Source organism: Oncorhynchus mykiss, chromosome 24 (assembly GCF_013265735.2).
Source record: "Oncorhynchus mykiss isolate Arlee chromosome 24, USDA_OmykA_1.1, whole genome shotgun sequence".
In the NCBI taxonomy this organism is placed as follows: Eukaryota; Metazoa; Chordata; class Actinopteri; order Salmoniformes; family Salmonidae; genus Oncorhynchus; species Oncorhynchus mykiss.
The window spans coordinates 28010625-28030981 of NC_048588.1; the positions used below are offsets into that span (position 1 = coordinate 28010625).

The window sequence follows — 20357 nt, forward strand, 5'->3', positions numbered from 1 at the left end:
CTGCAGCCGCCCAGCCCACCACAAGGAGTCGCTAGAGCGCGATGAGCCAAGTAAAGTTCCCCCAGCCAAACCCTCCCCTAACACGGACGACACTGGGACAATTATGCATTGCCCTATGGGACTCCCGTTTACGGCCGGTTGTGACACAACCTGGGATCAAACACCGCGATGTAGTGCCTTAGACCGCTGCGCCACTCGGGAGGCTGAGATTTTTGTTTTAAGCCTTTCCCAAACCTTAACCCTTACCTTAACCACCGGAGTTAATGCCTAACCTTAAAATTAAATAAAACAATTCTGAGTTAATACCTAAACTTAACATTAAACACTTTGAAATTTGACTTTGAGAAACATCTAATTCTGACTTAAGACAGAGCTAGTTGCATTTTCATCATAATCATTTTCATCATCATTGTCATTGTAATTGTCATCATCATCACCTTGCCAGCAGGCGCCCACAGTGAGCTGTACGTCAATTTGAGAGGGGTGGATCGGCCAATCGTCTGTCACCAGGTAAGGGTCGTAGGTCACTCCATCCACGTAGAGTGTCACCACAGGAAACTCCACGTTAATGACGTAATAGTGCCACTCCTTATCACAAATCTGCATCGGAAAGAGAGGGAGAGAAAGAGAGAGAGAGAGAGAGAGAGAGGTGAAATACCACTGTGTGCCACCACAGCAGCAAGATTTTTGACCTGTTGCCATAAGAAAAGGGCAACCAGTGAAGAACAAACACCTTTGTAAATATAGTGTGAGCTATGCATATATATATATATATATATATATATATATATATATATATATATATATATATATATGACATTTGAAATGTCTTTATTATTTTGGAACTTCTGTGAATGTAATGTTTAGTGTTAATTTTTACTGTATTTTCACTTTTGTATATTATCTACCTCACTTGCTTTGGCAATGTTAACATATGTTTCCCATGCCAATAAAGCCCCTTAAATTGAATTGAGTTGAATTGAATTGAGAGAGAGAGAGAGAGAGAGAGAGAGAGAGAGAGAGGATGGAAAAAGATAGGAGACCATTTGGCTTTAGATGACTTCCTCATGGAGAGAGAGAGAGAGAGAGAGAGAGAGAGAGAGAAGATAGAGAGAGATTGAGAGAGATTAGAGAGAGAGAGAGAGAGAGAGGAAGAGAGGGCTATTGAAATAGAAGCAGAGAGGGAGATTGAAATAGAAGCAGAGAGGGAGATTGAAATAGAAGCAGAGCGGGAGATTGAAATAGAAGCAGAGAGAGAGTGAGAGAAAGTGAGAGAGAGAGGGTGAGAAGAAGAGTGAAAGATAGAAATATTCAATGAAAGAAAGAAAGAGAGAAATAGTGAATGAAAGAAAGAAAGAGAGAGAGGGAGAGGAAGATAGGGAGATAAAGAGAGAGAGAGAGAGAGAGAGAGAGAGAGAGGGAGAAAAAGAAAGGGAGATAAAGAGAGAGAGAGGGAGAAACTGAGCTGCACTTCCTAACCACCTGCCAAATGTATGACCATATTAGAAACACATATTTCCCTTAGATTACACAGATCCACAAAGAATTTGAAAACAAATCCGATTTTGATACACTTCCATATCTACTGGGTGAAAATCCACAGTGTGCCATCACAGCAGCACGATGTGTGACCTGTTGCCACAAGAAAAGGGCAACCAGTGAAGAACAAACACCTTTGTGTTTGTTCTTTATTGGTTGCTCGATTTGCACATCGTTACAACACTGTTTACAGACAAAATATGCCATTTCTATTGTCTCTATTCCTTTGGAACTTTTGTGAGTCTAATGTTTACTGTTCATTTTATATTGTTAATTTCACAATTTTTTCTTTTCTATTTCACTTGCTTTGGCAATGTAAACATATGTTTCCCATGCCAATAAAGCCCATTGAATTGAATTGATAGGGAGAGAGAGAGGGAGGGAGAGAGAGCTTCTGCTGGGTCTGTCCATTGGTTGAGGTTTTGGAAAAGCTGATGGAGGTTTGATAGCCCCCCTGCAGAGTGTCTGTCTGACGGGGGCTGAGAGCTCTGAGTGGGGCTGAGCGCACTTCTAATGGTGCTCCTGCTAGGACAGCAGATGGGTGAGCCGTCACCTCAGTTAGGACATGATGAGCACTGCACCAAATCTCACACATTCAGTGGCTGGCAAGCAGAGGTCAACACACACATGCCAACATGCAAACAGCAACATAGTAGAGATGAGAAGTAGAAAATATACTTTAGCCCCAATGTCTAGGGGGTAGTACTGCCACTGTCTAGGGGGTAGTCCTGCCACTCTCTAGGGGGTAGTCCTGCCACTGTCTAGGGGGTAGCTCTGCCACTCTCTATGTGGTAGTCCTGCCAATCTCTAGGGGGTAGTCCTGCCACTGTCTAGGGTGTAGTCCTGCCACTCTCTATGTGGTAGTCCTGCAACTCTCTAGGGGGTAGCTCTGCCACTCTCTAGTGGGTAGCTCTGCCACTCTCTAGGGGGTAGTCCTGCCACTCTCTAGGGGGTAGTCCTGCCACTCTCTAGGGGGTAGTCCTCCACTCTCTAGGAGGTAGTCCTGCCACTCTCTAGGGGGTAGTCCTGCCACTCTCTAGGGGGTAGCTCTGCCACTCTCTAGGAGGAAGTCCTGCCACTCTCTAGGGGGTAGTCCTGCCACTCTCTAGGGGGTAGCTCTGCCACTCTCTAGGGGGTAGCTCTGCCACTCTCTAGGGGTTAGTCCTGCCACTCTCTAGGGGGTAGCTCTGCCACTCTCTAGGAGGTAGTCCTGCCACTCTCTAAGGGGTAGCTCTGCCACTCTCTAAGGGGTAGTCCCTCCACTCTCTAGGGGGTAGTCCCTCCACTCTCTAGGAGGTAGTCCCGCCACTCTCTAGGGGGTAGTCCCGCCACTCTCTAGGGGGTAGTCCTGCCACTCTCTAGGGGGTAGCTCTACCACTCTCTAGGGGGTAGTCCTGCCACTCTCTAGGGGGTAGTCCTGCCACTCTCTAGGGGGTAGTCCTGCCACTCTCTAGGGGGTAGTGCTCCACTCTCTAGGAGGTAGTCCTGCCAATCTCTAGGGGGTAGTCTTGCCACTCTCTAAGGGGTAGTCCTGCCACTCTCTAGGGGGTAGTCCTGCCACTCTCTATGGAGGTAGTCCTGCAACTCTCTAGGGGGTAGTCCTGCCACTCTCTAGGGGGTAGTCCTGCCACTCTCTAGGGGGTAGTCCTGCCACTATCTATGAGGTAGTCCTGCCACTCTCCAGGGGGTAGTCCTGCCACTCTCTAAGGGGTAGTCCTGCCACTCTCTAGGAGGTAGTCCTGCCACTCTCTAGGGGGTAGTCCTGCCACTCTCTAGGGGGGAGTCCTGCCACTCTCTAGGGGGTAGTCCTGACACTCTCTAGGGGGTAGTCCTGCCACTCTCTAGGGGGTAGTCCTGCCACTCTCTAGGGGGTAGCTCTGCCACTCTATAGGGGGTAGCTCTGCCACTCTCTAGGGGTTAGTCCTGCCACTCTCTAGGGGGTAGCTCTGCCACTCTCTAGGAGGTAGTCCTTCCACTCTCTAGGAGATAGTCCCGCCAATCTCTAGGGGGTAGTCCTGCCAATCTCTAGGAGGTAGTCCTGCCACTCTCTAGGGGGTAGTCCTGCCACTCTCTAGGGGGTAGTCCTGCCACTCTCTAGGGGTGGTCCTGCCAATCTCTAGGGGGTAGTCCTGCCACTCTCTAAGGGGTAGTCCTGCCACTCTCTAGGGGGAAACCCTGCCACTCTCTAGGGGGTAGTCCTGCCACTCTCTAGGAGGTAGTCCTGCCACTCTCTAGGAGGTAGTCCTGACACTCTCTAGGGGGTAGTCCTGCCACTCTCTAGGGGGTAGTCCTGCCACTCTCTAGGGGGTAGTCCTGCCACTCTCTAGGGGGTAGTCTTGCCACTCTCTAAGGGGTAGTCCTGCCACTCTCTAGGGGGTAGTCCTGCCACTCTCTATGGAGGTAGTCCTGCAACTCTCTAGGGGGTAGTCCCTCCACTCTCTAGGGGGTAGTCCTGCCACTCTCTAGGGGGTAGTCCTGCCACTATCTATGAGGTAGTCCTGCCACTCTCCAGGGGGTAGTCCTGCCACTCTCTAAGGGGTAGTCCTGCCACTCTCTAGGAGGTAGTCCTGCCACTCTCTAGGGGGTAGTCCTGCCACTCTCTAGGGGGGAGTCCTGCCACTCTCTAGGGGGTAGTCCTGACACTCTCTAGGGGGTAGTCCTGCCACTCTCTAGGGGGTAGTCCTGCCACTCTCTAGGGGGTAGCTCTGCCACTCTATAGGGGGTAGCTCTGCCACTCTCTAGGGGTTAGTCCTGCCACTCTCTAGGGGGTAGTCCTGCCACTCTCTAGGGGGTAGCTCTACCACTCTCTAGGGGGTAGTCCTGCCACTCTCTAGGGGTAGTCCTGCCACTCTCTTGGGGGTAGTCCTGACACTCTCTAGGGGGTAGTCCTGCCACTCTCTAGGGGGTAGCTCTGCCACTCTCTAGGAGGTAGTCCTTCCACTCTCTAGGAGGTAGTCCCGCCAATCTCTAGGGGGTAGTCCTGCCAATCTCTAGGAGGTAGTCCTGCCACTCTCTAGGGGGTAGTCCTGCCACTCTCTAGGGGGTAGTCCTGCCACTCTCTAGGGGTGGTCCTGCCAATCTCTAGGGGGTAGTCCTGCCACTCTCTAAGGGGTAGTCCTGCCACTCTCTAGGGGGAAACCCTGCCACTCTCTAGGGGGTAGTCCTGCCACTCTCTAGGGGGTAGTCCTGCCACTCTCTAGGGGGTAGTCCTGCCACTCTCTAGGGGGTAGTCCCTCCACTCTCTAGGGGGTAGTCCCTCCACTCTCTAGGAGGTAGTCCCGCCACTCTCTAGGGGGTAGTCACGCCACTCTCTAGGGGGTAGTCCTGCCACTCTCTATGGGGTAGTCCTGCCACTCTCTAGGGGGTAGTCCTGCCACTCTCTAGGGGGTAGCTCTACCACTCTCTAGGGGGTAGTCCTGCCACTCTCTAGGGGGTAGTCCTGCCACTCTCTAGGGGGTAGTCCTGCCACTCTCTAGGGGGTAGTCCTCCACTCTCTAGGAGGTAGTCCTGCCACTCTCTAGGGGGTAGTCTTGCCACTCTCTAAGGGGTAGTCCTGCCACTCTCTAGGGGGTAGTCCTGCCACTCTCTATTGAGGTAGTCCTGCCACTCTCTAGGGGGTAGTCCTGCCACTCTCTAGGGGTAGTCCTGCCACTCTCTAGGAGGTAGTCCTTCCACTCTCTAGGAGGTAGTCCCGCCACTCTATAGGGGGTAGTCCTGCCACTCTCTAGGAGGTAGTCCTGCCACTCTCTAGGGGGTAGTCCTGCCACTCTCTAGGGGGTAGTCCTGCCACTCTCTAGGGGTGGTCCTGCCAATCTCTAGGGGGTAGTCCTGCCACTCTCTAAGGGGTAGTCCTGCCACTCTCTAGGGGGAAACCCTGCCACTCTCTAGGGGGTAGTCCTGCCACTCTCTAGGGGGTAGTCCTGCCACTCTCTAGGGGGTAGTCCTGCCACTCTCTAAGGGGTAGCTCTGCCACTCTCTAGGGGGTAGTCCCTCCACTCTCTAGGGGGTAGTCCCTCCACTCTCTAGGAGGTAGTCCCGCCACTCTCTAGGGGTAGTCCCGCCACTCTCTAGGGGGTAGTCCTGCCACTCTCTATGGGGTAGTCCTGCCACTCTCTAGGGGGTAGTCCTGCCACTCTCTAGGGGGTAGCTCTACCACTCTCTAGGGGGTAGTCCTGCCACTCTCTAGGGGGTAGTCCTGCCACTCTCTAGGGGGTAGTCCTGCCACTCTCTAGGGGGTAGTCCTCCACTCTCTAGGGGGTAGTCTTGCCACTCTCTAAGGGGTAGTCCTGCCACTCTCTAGGGGGTAGTCCTACCACTCTCTATGGAGGTAGTCCTGCCACTCTCTAGGGGGTAGTCCTGCCACTCTCTAGGGGGTAGTCCTGCCACTCTCTAGGGGGTAGTCCTGCCACTCTCTAGGAGGTAGTCCTGCCACTCTCTAGGAGGTAGTCCTGACACTCTCTAGGGGGTAGTCCTTCCACTCTCTAGGGGGTAGTCCTGCCACTCTCTAGGGGGTAGTCCTGCCACTCTCTAGGGGGTAGTCCTGCCACTCTCTAGGGGGTAGCTCTGCCACTCTATAGGGGGTAGCTCTGCCACTCTCTAAGGGTTAGTCCTGCCACTCTCTAGGGGGTAGTCCTGCCACTCTCTAGGGGGTAGCTCTACCACTCTCTAGGGGGTAGTCCTGCCACTCTCTAGGGGGTAGTCCTGCCACTCTCTTGGGGGTAGTCCTTACACTCTCTAGGGGGTAGTCCTGCCACTCTCTAGGGGGTAGCTCTGCCACTCTCTAGGAGGTAGTCCCTCCACTCTCTAGGAGGTAGTCCCGCCACTCTCTAGGGGGTAGTCCTGCCACTCTCTAGGAGGTAGTCCTGCCACTCTCTAAGGGGTAGTCCTGCCACTCTCTAGGGGGTAGTCCTGCCACTCTCTAGGGGGTGGTCCTGCCAATCTCTAGGGGGTAGTCCTGCCACTCTCTAAGGGGTAGTCCTGCCACTCTCTAGGGGGTAGTCCTGTCCCTCTCCAGGGGGTAGTCCTGTCACTCTCTAGGGGGTAGTCCTGTCACTCTCTAGGGGTAGCTCTGCCACTCTGTGGGATATCACTGCTCTCCAGACAGTTGTTGGAGGCCTTGGAGACTTGAACCTGCCTGTCTCTGGCTGGTAGGGTAAAGGAGGGTGAGGACCCTGCAGCTCTGTACAGTATACTATGGGACTGAGTGGCAAGCCACGCTTTCACTCCAAAGTACCCAGGCCTACAGGCCGACAGTCTACAGTCAGCCTTCTCCAGCAGCATGCACACTCCAGCAGCATGCACACTTCTCAGGTGTCCTCTCCTGCCCCCATCTCTCTCTTCCCTCCCTTTCTCTCTCTTCCTATCCCTGCATCATCTCTCTCTCTCTTGCTTTCTCCTCCCTCTCTCACTATGCATGTTTCTTTTAACTCTCCTCTCTTGCTCTCTCTCTTTTCCTCTCCCTCTCCTTGGGGCTACTCGTTGCCCTGGTTGTAATTCAGTGTAATTGCTCTCTGGCAGATAGACACGGCCCTGCTTTACTGCTCTTTGATCTGCTGTCAGGCTTATCCTGCGATAACCTATAGCATTAGCCTGGATGAGTTAGCATAGGATATACCCCTACTGTCTACTGCGTACTGTCTGGACATGCAGCAGCCAGTGTAAACTGCCCACATTGGGCCAATTTTACCCTCTTATAAAGATTTCAGTAATCTACATGACGTCCCACTGATGTCTACGGTGAGACATACATGTCTTGTTCCATTGTGCTTCTGTCACGTTCTGACCCTAGTTCTTGTGTTATTTCTTTGTTTTAGTTGGTCAGGACGTGAGTTGGGTGGGTATTTTATGTTTTTGTGTTTCTAGGTTGGGTTTCTTGTTTGGCCTGATATGGTTCTCAATCAGAGGCAGGTGTTAGTCATTGTCTCTGATTGAGAACCATATTTAGGTAGCCTGTTCTCTGTTGGGTTTTGTGGGTGGTTATTTTCAGACTTTGTGTGTCTGCACCAGATAGAACTGTTTCGGTTGTCACTATGTTGTTTTGTGTTTTTGAAGTGTTCAGTTTTCCATTAAAATGATGAACACTAACCACGCTGCGCTTTGGTCCTCTCTATCTCCAGACGACAACCGTGACAGAACCACCCACCACAACAGGACCAAGCAGCGTGGTAACAGGCAGCAGCAGCAGGAGCAGCGCAAGAAGGAGGAATGGACATGGGAGGACGAGTTGGACGGCAAAGGACCCTGGGCAGAGCCAGCGGAATATCGCTGCCCCAAAGCAGAGCTGGAGGCATCAAAAACAGAGAGGCGGCATTAGAAGGAGCTAGCACGGCAGAGCGGCTGGAAGCCCGAGAGACAGCTGCAAAAATGTATTGGAGGAGGCACACGGGGTGTGTGAGGGACCGGGCAGGCACCGTGTTATGCGGTAGAGCACACGGTGTCCCCCGTGCGTGTGCATAGCCCGGTGCGGTACATTACAGGTCATCGTATTGGCCGTGCTAGAGTGGGCATCGAGCCGGTGCCGTGAAGCCGTTTCTACGCATCTGGTCTCCAGTGCATCTCCTCGGGCCGGCGTACATGGCACCAGCCTTAAGCATGGTGTCACAGGTTCGCCTGCACAACCAAGTGCGGCCTATTCCACCTCGCCGCACTGGCCGGGCTACGGGGAGCATTCAACCAGGTAACGTTGGGCAGACTCGGTGCTCAAGAGCTCCAGTACGCCTGCACGGTCCAGTCTATCCGGTGCCATCTCCACGCACCAGCCCTCCGGTGGCAGCCCCCCGCACCAGGCTTCCTGTGCGTCTCCAGAGCCCAGAACTACTTGTTCCTGCTCCTCGCACTCGCCCTGAGGTGCGTGTCCCCAGCCCGGTGCCACCAGTGCCGGCACCACGCACCAGGCCTACAGTGCGCCTCGTCTGTCCTGAGCCGCCAGTCTCCCATCTGTCCCTTTAGTAGTGTTGCCAGTCCTAGGTTGGCGGCGAGGGTCGCCGTTCCTAGGAGGCCACAGAAGCGGACTAAGACTATGGTGGAGTGTGGTCCACGTCCAGCGCCAGAGCCGCCACCACGGACAGATGCCCACCCAGACCCTCCCCTAAAGGTTCAGGTTTTGCGGCCGGAGTCCGCACCTTGGGGGGAGGGGGGGGGGGGGGTACTGACACGTTCTGACCCTAGTTCATGTGTTATTTCTTTGTTTTAGTTGGTCAGGACGTGAGTTGGGTGGGTATTTTATGTTTTTGTGTTTCTAGGTTGGGTTTCTTGTTTGGCCTGATATGGTTCTCAATCAGAGGCAGGTGTTAGTCATTGTCTCTGATTGAGAACCATATTTAGGTAGCCTGTTTGGTGTTGGGGTTTGTGGGTGGTTATTTTCAGTCTTTGTGTGTCTGCACCAGATAGAACTGTTTCGGTTGTCACTATGTTGTTTTGTGTTTTTGAAGTGTTCAGTTTTCCATTAAAATGATGAACACTAACCACGCTGCGCTTTGGTCCTCTCTATCTCGCGACGACAACCGTTACAGCTTCTGTGATATAAAACACCACCTTATTGTGGCTATCCAGAGCACAACTGTTCATGACATAGCTATAGTATAAAGCAAGTCAAGATTTGGCCCAAATTGTACTAATTGGAATATTACACAGCTGCTGGCCATGTTGTAGCCAACCAGTGTATTCAGAGATACTGCGATGGTAGTCAAGCCTTAGATGAACAAGTCTGTGTGAAATATCCATTGGTGCTGGGACTGGTGGTGGTAACATGCAGCAAAGGATAAGATAGTGTCTGGAATTTAGACAAGAAACTCTCATAAGAACATACACATAGTTTGAAGGCACCCCTATTGTTGGGCGCTTCCCACAGTTGAATATTTCAAAGCATGGGGCTCATGGGAGAGTGGTGTGACTGGTAGATGACTTCCTCCAGGCTTCAATGGAATGTGGCGGTGCCCAGCGGACCCTGACTCTGCTGGGGATGGGCGTGCGCTGAGGCTGCCTGCTGTTGGACAGACCTCCAGAGGGTAACAAGGAATAAACCAGGTTTAATCCACTCTGTTTTCCCATAGGGTACAATAATCATACAGCAGCTAGCTAATGCAATAGTACAACAAGGAGGACCAGACTATCTCTGTCAGTGTTGGTATCTCTCTCAGTGTTGGTACCTCTCTCAGAGTTGATATCTCTCTCAGTGTTGGCATGTCTCTCAGTGTTGGCATCTCTCTCAGTGTTGGCATCACGCTCAGTGTTGGCATCACTCTCAGTGTTGGCATCACTCTCAGTGTTGGTATGTCTCTCAGTGTTGGTATGTCTCTCAGTGTTGGCATCTCTCTCAGTGTTGGTATGTCTCTCAGTGTTGGTATCTCTCTCAGTGTTGGCATCTCTCAGTGTTGGCATCTCTCTCTGTGTTGGTATCTCTCTCAGTGTTGGCATCTCTCTCTGTGTTGGTATGTTTCTATGTGTTGGTATCTCTCTCAGTGTTGGCATGTCTCTCAGTGCTGGTATCTCTCTCAGTGGTGGCATCTCTCAGTGTTGGTATGTTTCTCTATGTTGGTATCTCTCTCAGTGTTGGCATCTCTCTCAGTGTTGGTATGTTTCTCTGTGTTGGTATCTCTCTCTCAGTGTTTGTATCTCTCTCAATGTTGGTATCTCTCCCAATGTTGGTATGATCCTCTGTGTTGGTATCTCTCTCAGTGTTGGTATGTCTCAGTGTTGTATGTCTCTCAATGTTGGTATCTCTCTCAGTGTTGGCATCTCTCTCAGTGTTGGCATCTCTCTCAGTGTTGGTATGTCTCTCAGTGTTGGCATGTCTCTCAGTGTTGGTATCTCTCTCAGTGTTGGCATCTTCAGTGTTGGCATCTCTCTCAGTGTTGGCATCTCTCTCAGTGTTGGTATGTTTCTCTGTGTTGGTATGTTTCTCTGTGTTGGTATCTCTCTTCGTGTTGGCATGTCTCTCAGTGTTGCTATCTCTCTCAGTGTTGGCATCTCTCTCAGTGTTCGTAGCTCTCTCAGTGTTGGTATGTTTCTCTGTGTTGGCATGTCTCTCAGTGTTGGCATGTCTCTCAGTGTTGGTATCCCTCTCTGTGTTGGTATCTCTCTCAGTGTTGGTATCTCTCTTAGTGTTGGTATGATCCTCTGTGTTGGTATCTTTCTCAGTGTTGGTATCTTTCTAAGTGTTGGTATCTCTCTCAGTGTTGGTATGATCATCTGTGTTGGTATCTCTCTCAGTGTTGGTATAGTTGTCTGTGTTGGTATCTCTCTCAGTGTTGGTATGTCTCAGTGTTGTATGTCTCTCAATGTTGGTATCTCTCTCAGCTTTGGCATCTCTCTGTGTTGGTATGTCTCTCAGTGTTGGCATCTCTCAGTGTTGGCATCTCTCTGTGTTGGCATCTCTCTGTGTTGGCATCTCTCTGTGTTGGCATCTCTCTCAGTGTTGGCATCTCTCAGTGTTGGCATCTCTCAGTGTTGGCATCTCTCTCAGTGTTGGCATCTCTCTCAGTGTTGGTATGTCTCTCAGTGTTGGTATCTCTCTGTGTTGGCATGTTTCTCAGTGTTGGCATCTCTCTGTGTTGGCATCTCTCTCAGTGTTGGCATCTCTCTGTGTTGGTATGTCTCTCAGTGTTGGTATCTCTCTGTGTTGGTATGTTTCTATGTGTTGGTATGTCTCTCAGCATTGGTATCTCTCTCAGTGTTGGTATCTCTCTCAGTGTTGTATGTCTCTCTCTCTGTGTTGGTATTTCTCTCTCTCAGTGTTGTATGGCTCTCTCTCAGTGTTGTATGTCTCTCTCTGTGTTGTTATCTCTCTCAGTGTTGTATGTCTCTCTCAGTGTTGTATGTCTCTCTCAGTGTTGTATGTCTCTCTCAGTGTTGTATGTCTCTCTCAGTGTTGTATGTCTCTCTCTGAGTTTTGATATCTCTCTCAGTGTTGGTATGTCTCTCAGTGTTGGTATGTTTTAAGCCTGTCAGACTTTATCTCTCTCTCTTTCACTCTCTCTGTCTTTGTCTTCTTTTTCACTCAGTTTCTGATATAGAGAGTGGGGAGAGGGAGATATAGGGAGTGGGGAGAGGGAGGAAGAGAAAGGGAGATATGGGGAGTGGGAGGAAGAGAGAGGGAGTGGGGAGAGGGAGGAAGAGAGAGGGAGTGGAGAGTTGGTGGGGGGGGGGGCTTTAGGATAACAACTAACCAGACTGCAAAGAGAGGAGAGAGGAGAGAAGAGAGAGAGTGTGTATTGAGAGTGTGATGCATATTCGACCCTGGTAGAGTGAACCATGGCAAAACTGGAATAGAGTAACCATGAAGTCATCTTTATAGTTGACTGATGTGTTTATCGTTCTACTCAGTATGCAAAAACATCCAACACCCCACGCATGCACCATCACACCCAAAACGGATAAAATAACTATCGCTATAGTAGAGAAATAAATATAGCAAGCTGTCTGAGTTGTAAAGCAGGTAATGAATTGAGTTGTCATCACCAAAGATAATATCCCTCCTGAAAACAGTGAAGTTGAGGAGAACAGCTGCGGTGCTCTGTTTGGTGAGCAGCCAGCTGGAGAGAGAGCACGAGCTGTTATGGCAGGAAGAGACCATCAGAGTGATGGAATGCACTAGCCAGGGAGGGACAGGAGAAACTCTAGCTCAGGGAACAGCTATCAAGCATGGCACTGGTTCACAGCTACAGTCTATACAGGAGTTATGCCACAGGGAAAAAGGTGAGTGTCTGTGTGATTGTATGTGTGTGATTGTATGTGTGTGATTGTGTGTGTGTGATTGTGTGTGTGTGATTGTGTGTATGTGATTGTGTGTGATTGTGTCTGTGTGATTTTATGTGTGTGATTGTGTGTGTGTGATTGTATGTGTGTGATTGTGTGTGTGTGATTGTGTGTGTATGTCTGAGTGCCTGTGTGTGTGTCTGAGTGTCTGTGCGTTATTTAATCATGTGTGTGTGTGGTTGAGAGAGAGAGAGAGAGAGGGGGCAAGAGAATGGAGCAGGTGTGTGGATGCAACAGCACACCAACTGGTTGAATCAACGTTGTTCCCACGTCATTTCAACAACATAATTCAATGTGATGACGTTGAATCAATGTGGAAAACTGATTGGATTTGCAAAAAGACATCAACATATGGGAATGTCATATTTTTTTCAATTAAATTTTGATTTTTTTTGTTGATTTCACATTAGTTGACAACCAATACTTAGACGTTGAAATTACATCTGTGCCCAGTGGCACAATTGTCAAGAAGTGTAACTTCAAAATCCTGTCATGTCTCTCCTGTCATGCAAAATGATAGACAGAAGAAATTAAACAAGTCAATAGAAATGAAAGGGCGGGGTAGACAGATAGAGATGGAGAGAAGGGGGAGAGAAGAGAGAAAACAACAACATTGGGCCTACTCAATTGGACAGTGTGGCAGAGAAAAATAAAAAAGGCAGCGAGAAGGAGATAGAGGGAGGAAGAAAGGGAGAGAAGGAGGGAGGGAAGCAGAGAGAGAGGGGCTGAAACCATGCACATCAAAGACCCCTCATCATCTCCTGGGCCCACCATGGTATGGAGAAAACAAAAGCACTCTCCTCTCCTCTCCCTCTCCCTCTCCCTCTCCGTGATGTCTTCTCTCACTCCCTCTCTCTTTCTTCCTCTTCTCTGTTACTGTCTGACTCCAGGAGCGCTGCTACAGTCCTTAAAGGGACATGCCTCCACACCTGTCCCCTTCTCACTTCAAAGACCAGATAGAGAGAGAGGGGGAGAGAGCAGGAAAATGAAGAGATGAAGAGGCAGTGGGATGAAAAGTCATAACAAATGATAGGTGGAGGGCACTGGCAGACTAAGAAAACAACTGCTAAAAGGCCTGAGAGAGACAGAAACTGGCAAGCTAGTAGGAGAGAGTCACAAAAGGGGGACAGGGATTGGAAATAAGATGCAATAATAGAGACAAAGGAGAAAGACAGAACCAAACACAAGGCTATTAACTGGAGAGGAGACAGTGAGGAAAGGACTGGAGGGAAGACTGGAGGGAAAAACAGAGTAGAGGAGAGGAGATGAAGAGGAAGGACAGAGGGGGCAAGGAGACGAGGAAGGATGGAGGGCAAGGGAGCCATGTTTGTGAAGGGATCCACACAGAGATTGATGAGCCCTGAGAACAAGGTGACTTCAAGGAGGAGTTGAGACACAAGAGGAGAGAATGAGAGTGAGAGGTAGTGTTTGAGTCAGGGACGAGATGAAACCAAACCCATCTCTCCGCCCAGTGTGGGATTGAATCGCTTGCAGGAGGAGAACAAAGCAAATGAAAAAGAAAACTAATCCATTCAGAAGAAAGAGGAAAGGAAAGGAAAGGAGAGGAAAGGAAAGGAAAGGAAAGGAGAGAGCGGTCACCTTGTGAATAGCAACTATAGCTCTTTCTATGTTAGTTCTCCTTCTCTACTTCTCTTTCAACATTTAATATTTTTATTTAACCTTTATTTAAACATTGAGAGTCAAAATCTTTTTTACAAGAGAGCCCTGTAAACACTAGTATAAAAACAGAATAATAAAACAACATACACACATATTTGTAAAAAACAATATATTTCAGCACACAATAACAAAATAAACATATTTAATCAAATGAATCACATTCAACTTCATTGAGGTCCTCAATAATAATGTAAGCTGCCTGAGTTGCACTAGCACATCTAACTGCAGTGATCTCTGCAGATTGTTCCACAAATTAGGGGCAAAAAAAACTAAACGCAGTTTTCGAGTTTCCCAAAAGTGTGGAGACTGAAGGGATCTCTAGGGTTATCCATTCCTGAGAACAGGTTTGGTAACTTATGATTCTTACCTTAATTAATGAAGTTACATATTGTAATGAAACAGGCGGGGAACAGGCCTCCAACCCTCAGCCTTCCCAGGGTCCTTACAATATGGAGGCAGTTTCTGTAAGATTGCTTCTCAAATGTCCCCTGTGATAAAATGTAATGCGGAATGGTAGACTGTGCCCAAGCGTTTCAAAACAGAGGTTGGTCCATGTAAACAACATCACTAAAATCCAATACAGGGAGAAGTTTTTTTTTTCAACACTGAGGCATGCTTTATTTCAATGTACATTTTTTAAATGTAAAATGTTTAAATTAGATCTCAGTTTCTTAGTCAGATTCTATATTTGCGTTACGAAGGAGAACTTGTCATCAATCCAGGCACCCAGGTACTTATATTGAGAAACAAGCTCAATTTGGGCTCCATTTGTAGCGCAAATACACAGGTCTTCAAGGTCAACATTTAGTGACCTAGAGCTTGGTTTTACTCGGTGCAGCAGGCCATTTGTGAACTTAAGCCTGACTTTGATTCAATTCAAAAATCCCTTACACATCTTAAATGAGTGTTAAATACAAGTAAAACCAAGCTTGTTCTGTTCTCTAGGTCACTAAATGTTGACCCTGCGTATTTGCTCTACAAATGGAGCCCAAACTGAGCTTGTCAGACTCGTGGGTGCTAAGGTACCCATGACAGGCATATCCATTGTCACCTAGTAGGTGGCCTTCATATGCCCCTTTTTCCAGCATTGCACAGGCGACTATTGTCAAAGATTCTGCTGTCATGGGTGGATCCAGGCCATCTAGCTGCGATGTTGGTGAGCTGACCTTTGTCATCACAGACAGCCTGCACCTTGAGCAGTAACCTTTCAGATTATGGAATAGTTCTCCATTCTCACTACCAGGTCTGGGAATAGGAATGTGTGTACAGTCTATTGCCCTTAGACTGGAATGTAGCTCTCCTGTAAAATCCAGCTGCCGTTTCCTCTGTAGGACTGGAATCTAGCTCTCCTGTAAAATCCAGCTGCTGTTTCCTCTGTAGGACTGGAATGTAGCTCTCCTGTAAAATCCAGCTGCTGTTTCCTCTGTAGGACTGGAATGTAGCTCTCCTGTAAAATCCAGCTGCCGTTTCCTCTGTAGGACTGGAATCTAGCTCTCCTGTAAAATCCAGCTGCTGTTTCCTCTGTAGGACTGGAATGTAGCTCTCCTGTAAAATATAGCTGCTGTTTCCTCTGTAGGACTGGAATGTAGCTCTCCTGTAAAATCTAGCTGCTGTTTCCTCTGTAGGGCTGGAATGTAGCTCTCCTGTAAAATCTAGCTGCTGTTTCCTCTGTAGGACTGGAATGTAGCTCTCCTGTAAAATCTAGCTGCTGTTTCCTCTGTAGGACTGGAATGTAGCTCTCCTGTAAAATCCAGCTGCTGCTTCCTCTGTAGGACTGGAATCTAGCTCTCCTGTTGTCATGATGTTGGCCTGAGGAGGGAGGTTTATGACCCCCATAAATACCTTTCCCCTTTTTCCTCTCTCTACTCTACCAATGTGACTATTGAAAATCCCTTTTTTAACATAGAGAGTCTGGGAACATCAAAAGATGGGAAACGGAACCATATTTCGGTAATCCAACCAGTTGAAAATATGCTTTGGTACTTGATGAATATGATGTCAGTTTAGTTGGCGTCGGAGATATGATTACTGATGATAGGACGACATAAACTGTATCTTAGAAAATCTACACATTCTAGTTATCAGATTCACATGGAATTGTTGTGCAATTTAATGTTTAAATATGAATTTATTTGTGAAAAGATAAAATGTCATTTTTAGCTCCTAAATGAGAGAATTGGTTTCCATGAGTGAAGTATGCTCAACTCAGTGGTCCCGCCCATGTGAACAGACACTGGTTGTAAAATATGAAACACGGCCCTCTCTCCCAATCCTATATAAGCCCCTTGACAAAAATGTAACTCTCTGTTCCGAGGACGTTAGGATGACGGTCCTATGTTGAAAGGGCTCAGATAATAACCTAATGAAATCAGCATTGAATTTCAACGTGAAGATGACGGTCAACACGCCGAAAGGATGAATTTCGACTATACCAGCCAGAACATAGCATGAGCTTAAAGTATGGCAACTTGGTATGAACTTTAAACTCTTATTCACTAAAGAAGTGATACCTCCTAGCCGTTGTGTTAGCACAGCAACTGTAGACGTGGGCTAGGAGAGGACGGACAGAGTATCTCTTCTACCACACGATGACGGTACTACCAAGTATGCATTCTACCACCATACTTTCTTCAGAGGACAACCCGGCCTCCCATCGTCGACCAAACGATCAAAGCGCAGCTCAGAGTAAATATTTATTGCATTTTCCTTTTCCAAATGGGTGGTTATTTAGAATGCATAAGATTCTGTATTTACGATAGAGTAGCTGCCTACGGCCAGATAGAGCCATAGCTTCTCCCTTTGTTCCTCAGTCTTCCCACTCTTTCATTCAAAACCCAACCCCCCTTTCTTTGTGTAACCAGCTGTCATATCTGTTAAGTCCGCTAGGGACGTTTTCCTTTATGACATAATTTGTAATCAATGTATAATGCATTCTGTGTGATTATTTAGGTATTTAGTAAATAAATAATTTAACCAAATTTGGTATTGCTGATTCAACTTGTTAGCCAGGGTTCGTGAATATTTACAACTTTCAGATGAGACTAAATAAGGTGACGATTAAATATTGACTGCTATTGATGTAAAATATTACCAGGTCTTTAAGAGTTTATTCGGAAGATAACAGCTCTATAAACATTATTTTGTGGTGCCCCGACTTTCTAGTTAACTATTTACATGATTAGCTCAATCAGGTAATATTAATTACAGAGAAATGATTTGATAGAATAGCATGTCATATCACTCAATCCGGCATAGCCACAGACACAACACTGTAAAATCCAGCTGCTGTTTCCTCTGTAGCACTGGAATCTAGCTATCCTGTAAAATCCAGCTGCTATTTCCTCTGTAGGACTGGAATCTAGCTATCCTGTAAAATCCAGCTGCTATTTCCTCTGTAGCACTGGAATCTAGCTCTCCTGTAAAATCCAGCTGCTGCTTCCTCTGTAGCACTGGCATCTAGCTATTCTTTCAAATCCAGCAGCTGGTTCTTCAGACTGGCAATAGCACTGGAAACTCTGACTACAATCCTGCAGACAGTTGACTTGTGGAGTCCAGAAAGGTCCCCATCCACCATGGGTTTGCTCAAATGTTTATTGAGCAACAGGCTTAAAATTAATCTAGGTATAAAGTGGAAATGTAATTTAGATTAGAGGATCAACTAGGATTAATTTAAAACTAGGTTTAAAATGTGGTGCACAAGATGAATAGATTAACCATTATTTAACCCAGTTTAAGAGTTCATCCATGTTGGTGCATCCCACCCTTATTATTGGTTATCTTCAGTGGAGCTGTGATTGGAGCAAGACACAAAACAGAATTGTGAGTGAGTGTTAATAAAAATTAGAATGCAAACTGTGATACAGTGTATGAGTGTTTGGGAATACATGTTTATGAGAGAGAAAGAGCACAGAAGAGAGACAGAGAGAGAAAACGAACGAGAGAGGGCGAGCGAGTAAGTCAGTGAGAGAGGGAAACTATGTTCCTGATCGACAGTAAAGAGACAGCAAAGCGATGGCTGTGACTGTGACTATAAGGACGGACAGACAGTATGCTTCCTGCCTGCCTTCCTGTCAGCTTGCCTCCCTGTCTGCCTCCCTGTCAGCCTGCCTCCCTGCCTGCCTGTCAGCCTGTCTCCCTGCCTGCCTGCCTTCCTGGTTGTCAGCCTGCCTCCCTGCCTGCCTGCCTGCCTGCCTGGCTGTCAGCCTGTCTCCCTGTCTCCCTCCCTCCCTGCTCACCTCCCTCCCTCCCTGCCTGCCTCCCTGCCTCCCTGTCTCCCTGTCTGTCTCCCTGCCTGCCTGGCTGAATTTGCTTGAAGGTGACTATGAATTACTGGCTGCATGGCAGAAAAATACTAATTAGAGTAGCAATTACAGTGTGCTCCCACAGGGGACAGAAAGTCAACAGCACAATGAACTCTCCAGCGCCTGCTAATTCAGTTGTGCTGTTAGAGTGGCCCGATGGCTCTCTGGGAATACTAACCACTACGCCAGCAGAGTAGGAGGCAACAGAATCTCTCCCAGCCTCCCTGACTCCCTCTCCAGTGATCACACTGGTCTGGAACACACTCAGAGAGACATGCAGGGAGAGAGAGACATGGTCGTTTAGAACTTGAATGGAAGGTGATAGGGTGCAAGGGAAATGACAAAGCCATCTAGGAAATACGGTATATGAAGGAGAGGGTAAGTAATAAAAAGGTATGAATGTGCTAAACGTCCCACCTACAAACAGATTGGAATAGTGAATTTGCTGCCTTTGATAAGAGAAAACCTCTGCTGCTCTAAACCCAACAGTCTGGTCTTGGTCTCTAATATGAGACAACACAGTCTGGTCTTGGTCTCTACAATGATGAACCACAGTATGGTATTGGTCTCTACAATGAGACACCACAGTCTGGTCTTGGTCTCTACTATGAGACACCACAGTCTGGTCTTGGTCTCTACTATGAGACACCACAGTCTGGTCTTGGTCTCTACTATGAGACACCACAGTCTGGTCTTGGTCTCTACTATGATGAACCTCAGTCTGGTCTTGGTCTCCACTATGAGACACCACAGTCTGGTCTTGGTCTCTACAATGATGAACCACAGTCTGGTCTTGGTCTCTACTATGATGAACCACAGTCTGGTCTTGGTCTCTACTATGATGAACCACAGTCTGGTCTTGGTCTCTACTATGAGACACCACAGTCTGGTCTTGGTCTATACTATGATGAACCACAGTCTGGTCTTGGTCTCTACTATGAGACACCACAGTCTGGTCTTGGTCTCTAATATGATGAACCACAGTCTGGTATTGGTCTCTACTATGAGACACCACAGTCTGGTATTGGTCTCTAATATGATGAACCACAGTCTGGTCTTGGTCTCTAATATGATGAACCACAGTCTGGTCTTGGTCTCTACTCTGAGACACCACAGTCTGGTCTTTGTCTCTACTATGATGAACAAAAGTGTGGTCTTGGTCTCTACTATGATGAATCACAGTCTGGTCTTGGTCTCTACTATGATGAACCACAGTCTGGTCTTGGTCTCTACTATGAGACACCACAGTCTGGACTTGGTCTCTAATATGATGAACCACAGTCTGGTCTTGGTCTCTACTCTGAGACACCACAGTCTGGTTTGGTCTCCACTATGAGACACCACAGTCTGGTCTTGGTCTCTACTATGATGAACAACAGTCTGGTCTTGGTATCTACAATGATGATCCACAGTCTGGTCTTGGTCTCTAATATGATGAACCACAGTCTGGTCTTGGTCTCGACTCTGAGACACCACAGTCTGGTCTTTGTCTCTACTATGATGAACAAAAGTCTGGTCTTGGTCTCTACTATGATGAACCACAGTCTGGTCTTGGTCGCTACTATGAGACACCACAGTCTGGTCTTGATCTCAACCATGAGACACCACAGTCTGGTCTTGGTCTCTACTATGATGAACCACAGTCTGGTCTTGGTCTCCACTATGAGACACCACAGTCTGGTCTTGGTCTCTACAATGATGAACCACAGTCTGGTCTTGGTCTCGAATATGATGAACCACATTCTGGTCTTGGTCTCTACTATGAGACACCACAGTCTGGTCTTGGTCTCTACTATGAGACACCACAGTCTGGTCTTGGTCTCTACTATGATGAACCACAGTCTGGTCTTGGTCTCTACTATGAGACACCACAGTCTGGTCTTGGTCTCTACAATGATGAACCACAGTCTGGTCTTGGTCTCTACTATGATGAACAAAAGTCTGGTCTTGGTCTCTACTATGATGAACCACAGTCTGGTCTTGGTCTCTACTATGATGAACAAAAGTCTGGTCTTGGTCTCTACTATGATGAACCACAGTCTGGTCTTGGTCTCTACTATGATGAACCACAGTCTGGTCTTG

At 48.0% G+C, this 20357-nt stretch overlaps 1 protein-coding gene across 1 annotated transcript in view; it reads right to left on the bottom strand.

The window, feature by feature from the left end:
* The window catches only part of LOC110503384 (calsyntenin-2), a 488175-nt gene that overhangs the window by 51461 nt on the left and 416357 nt on the right, over nucleotides 1–20357 (bottom strand). The window contains exon 9 of the mRNA XM_036962198.1: nucleotides 438–600. Coding sequence (XP_036818093.1) covers nucleotides 438–600 — 163 coding nt within the window. The remainder of the gene's footprint in view (nucleotides 1–437; nucleotides 601–20357) is intronic.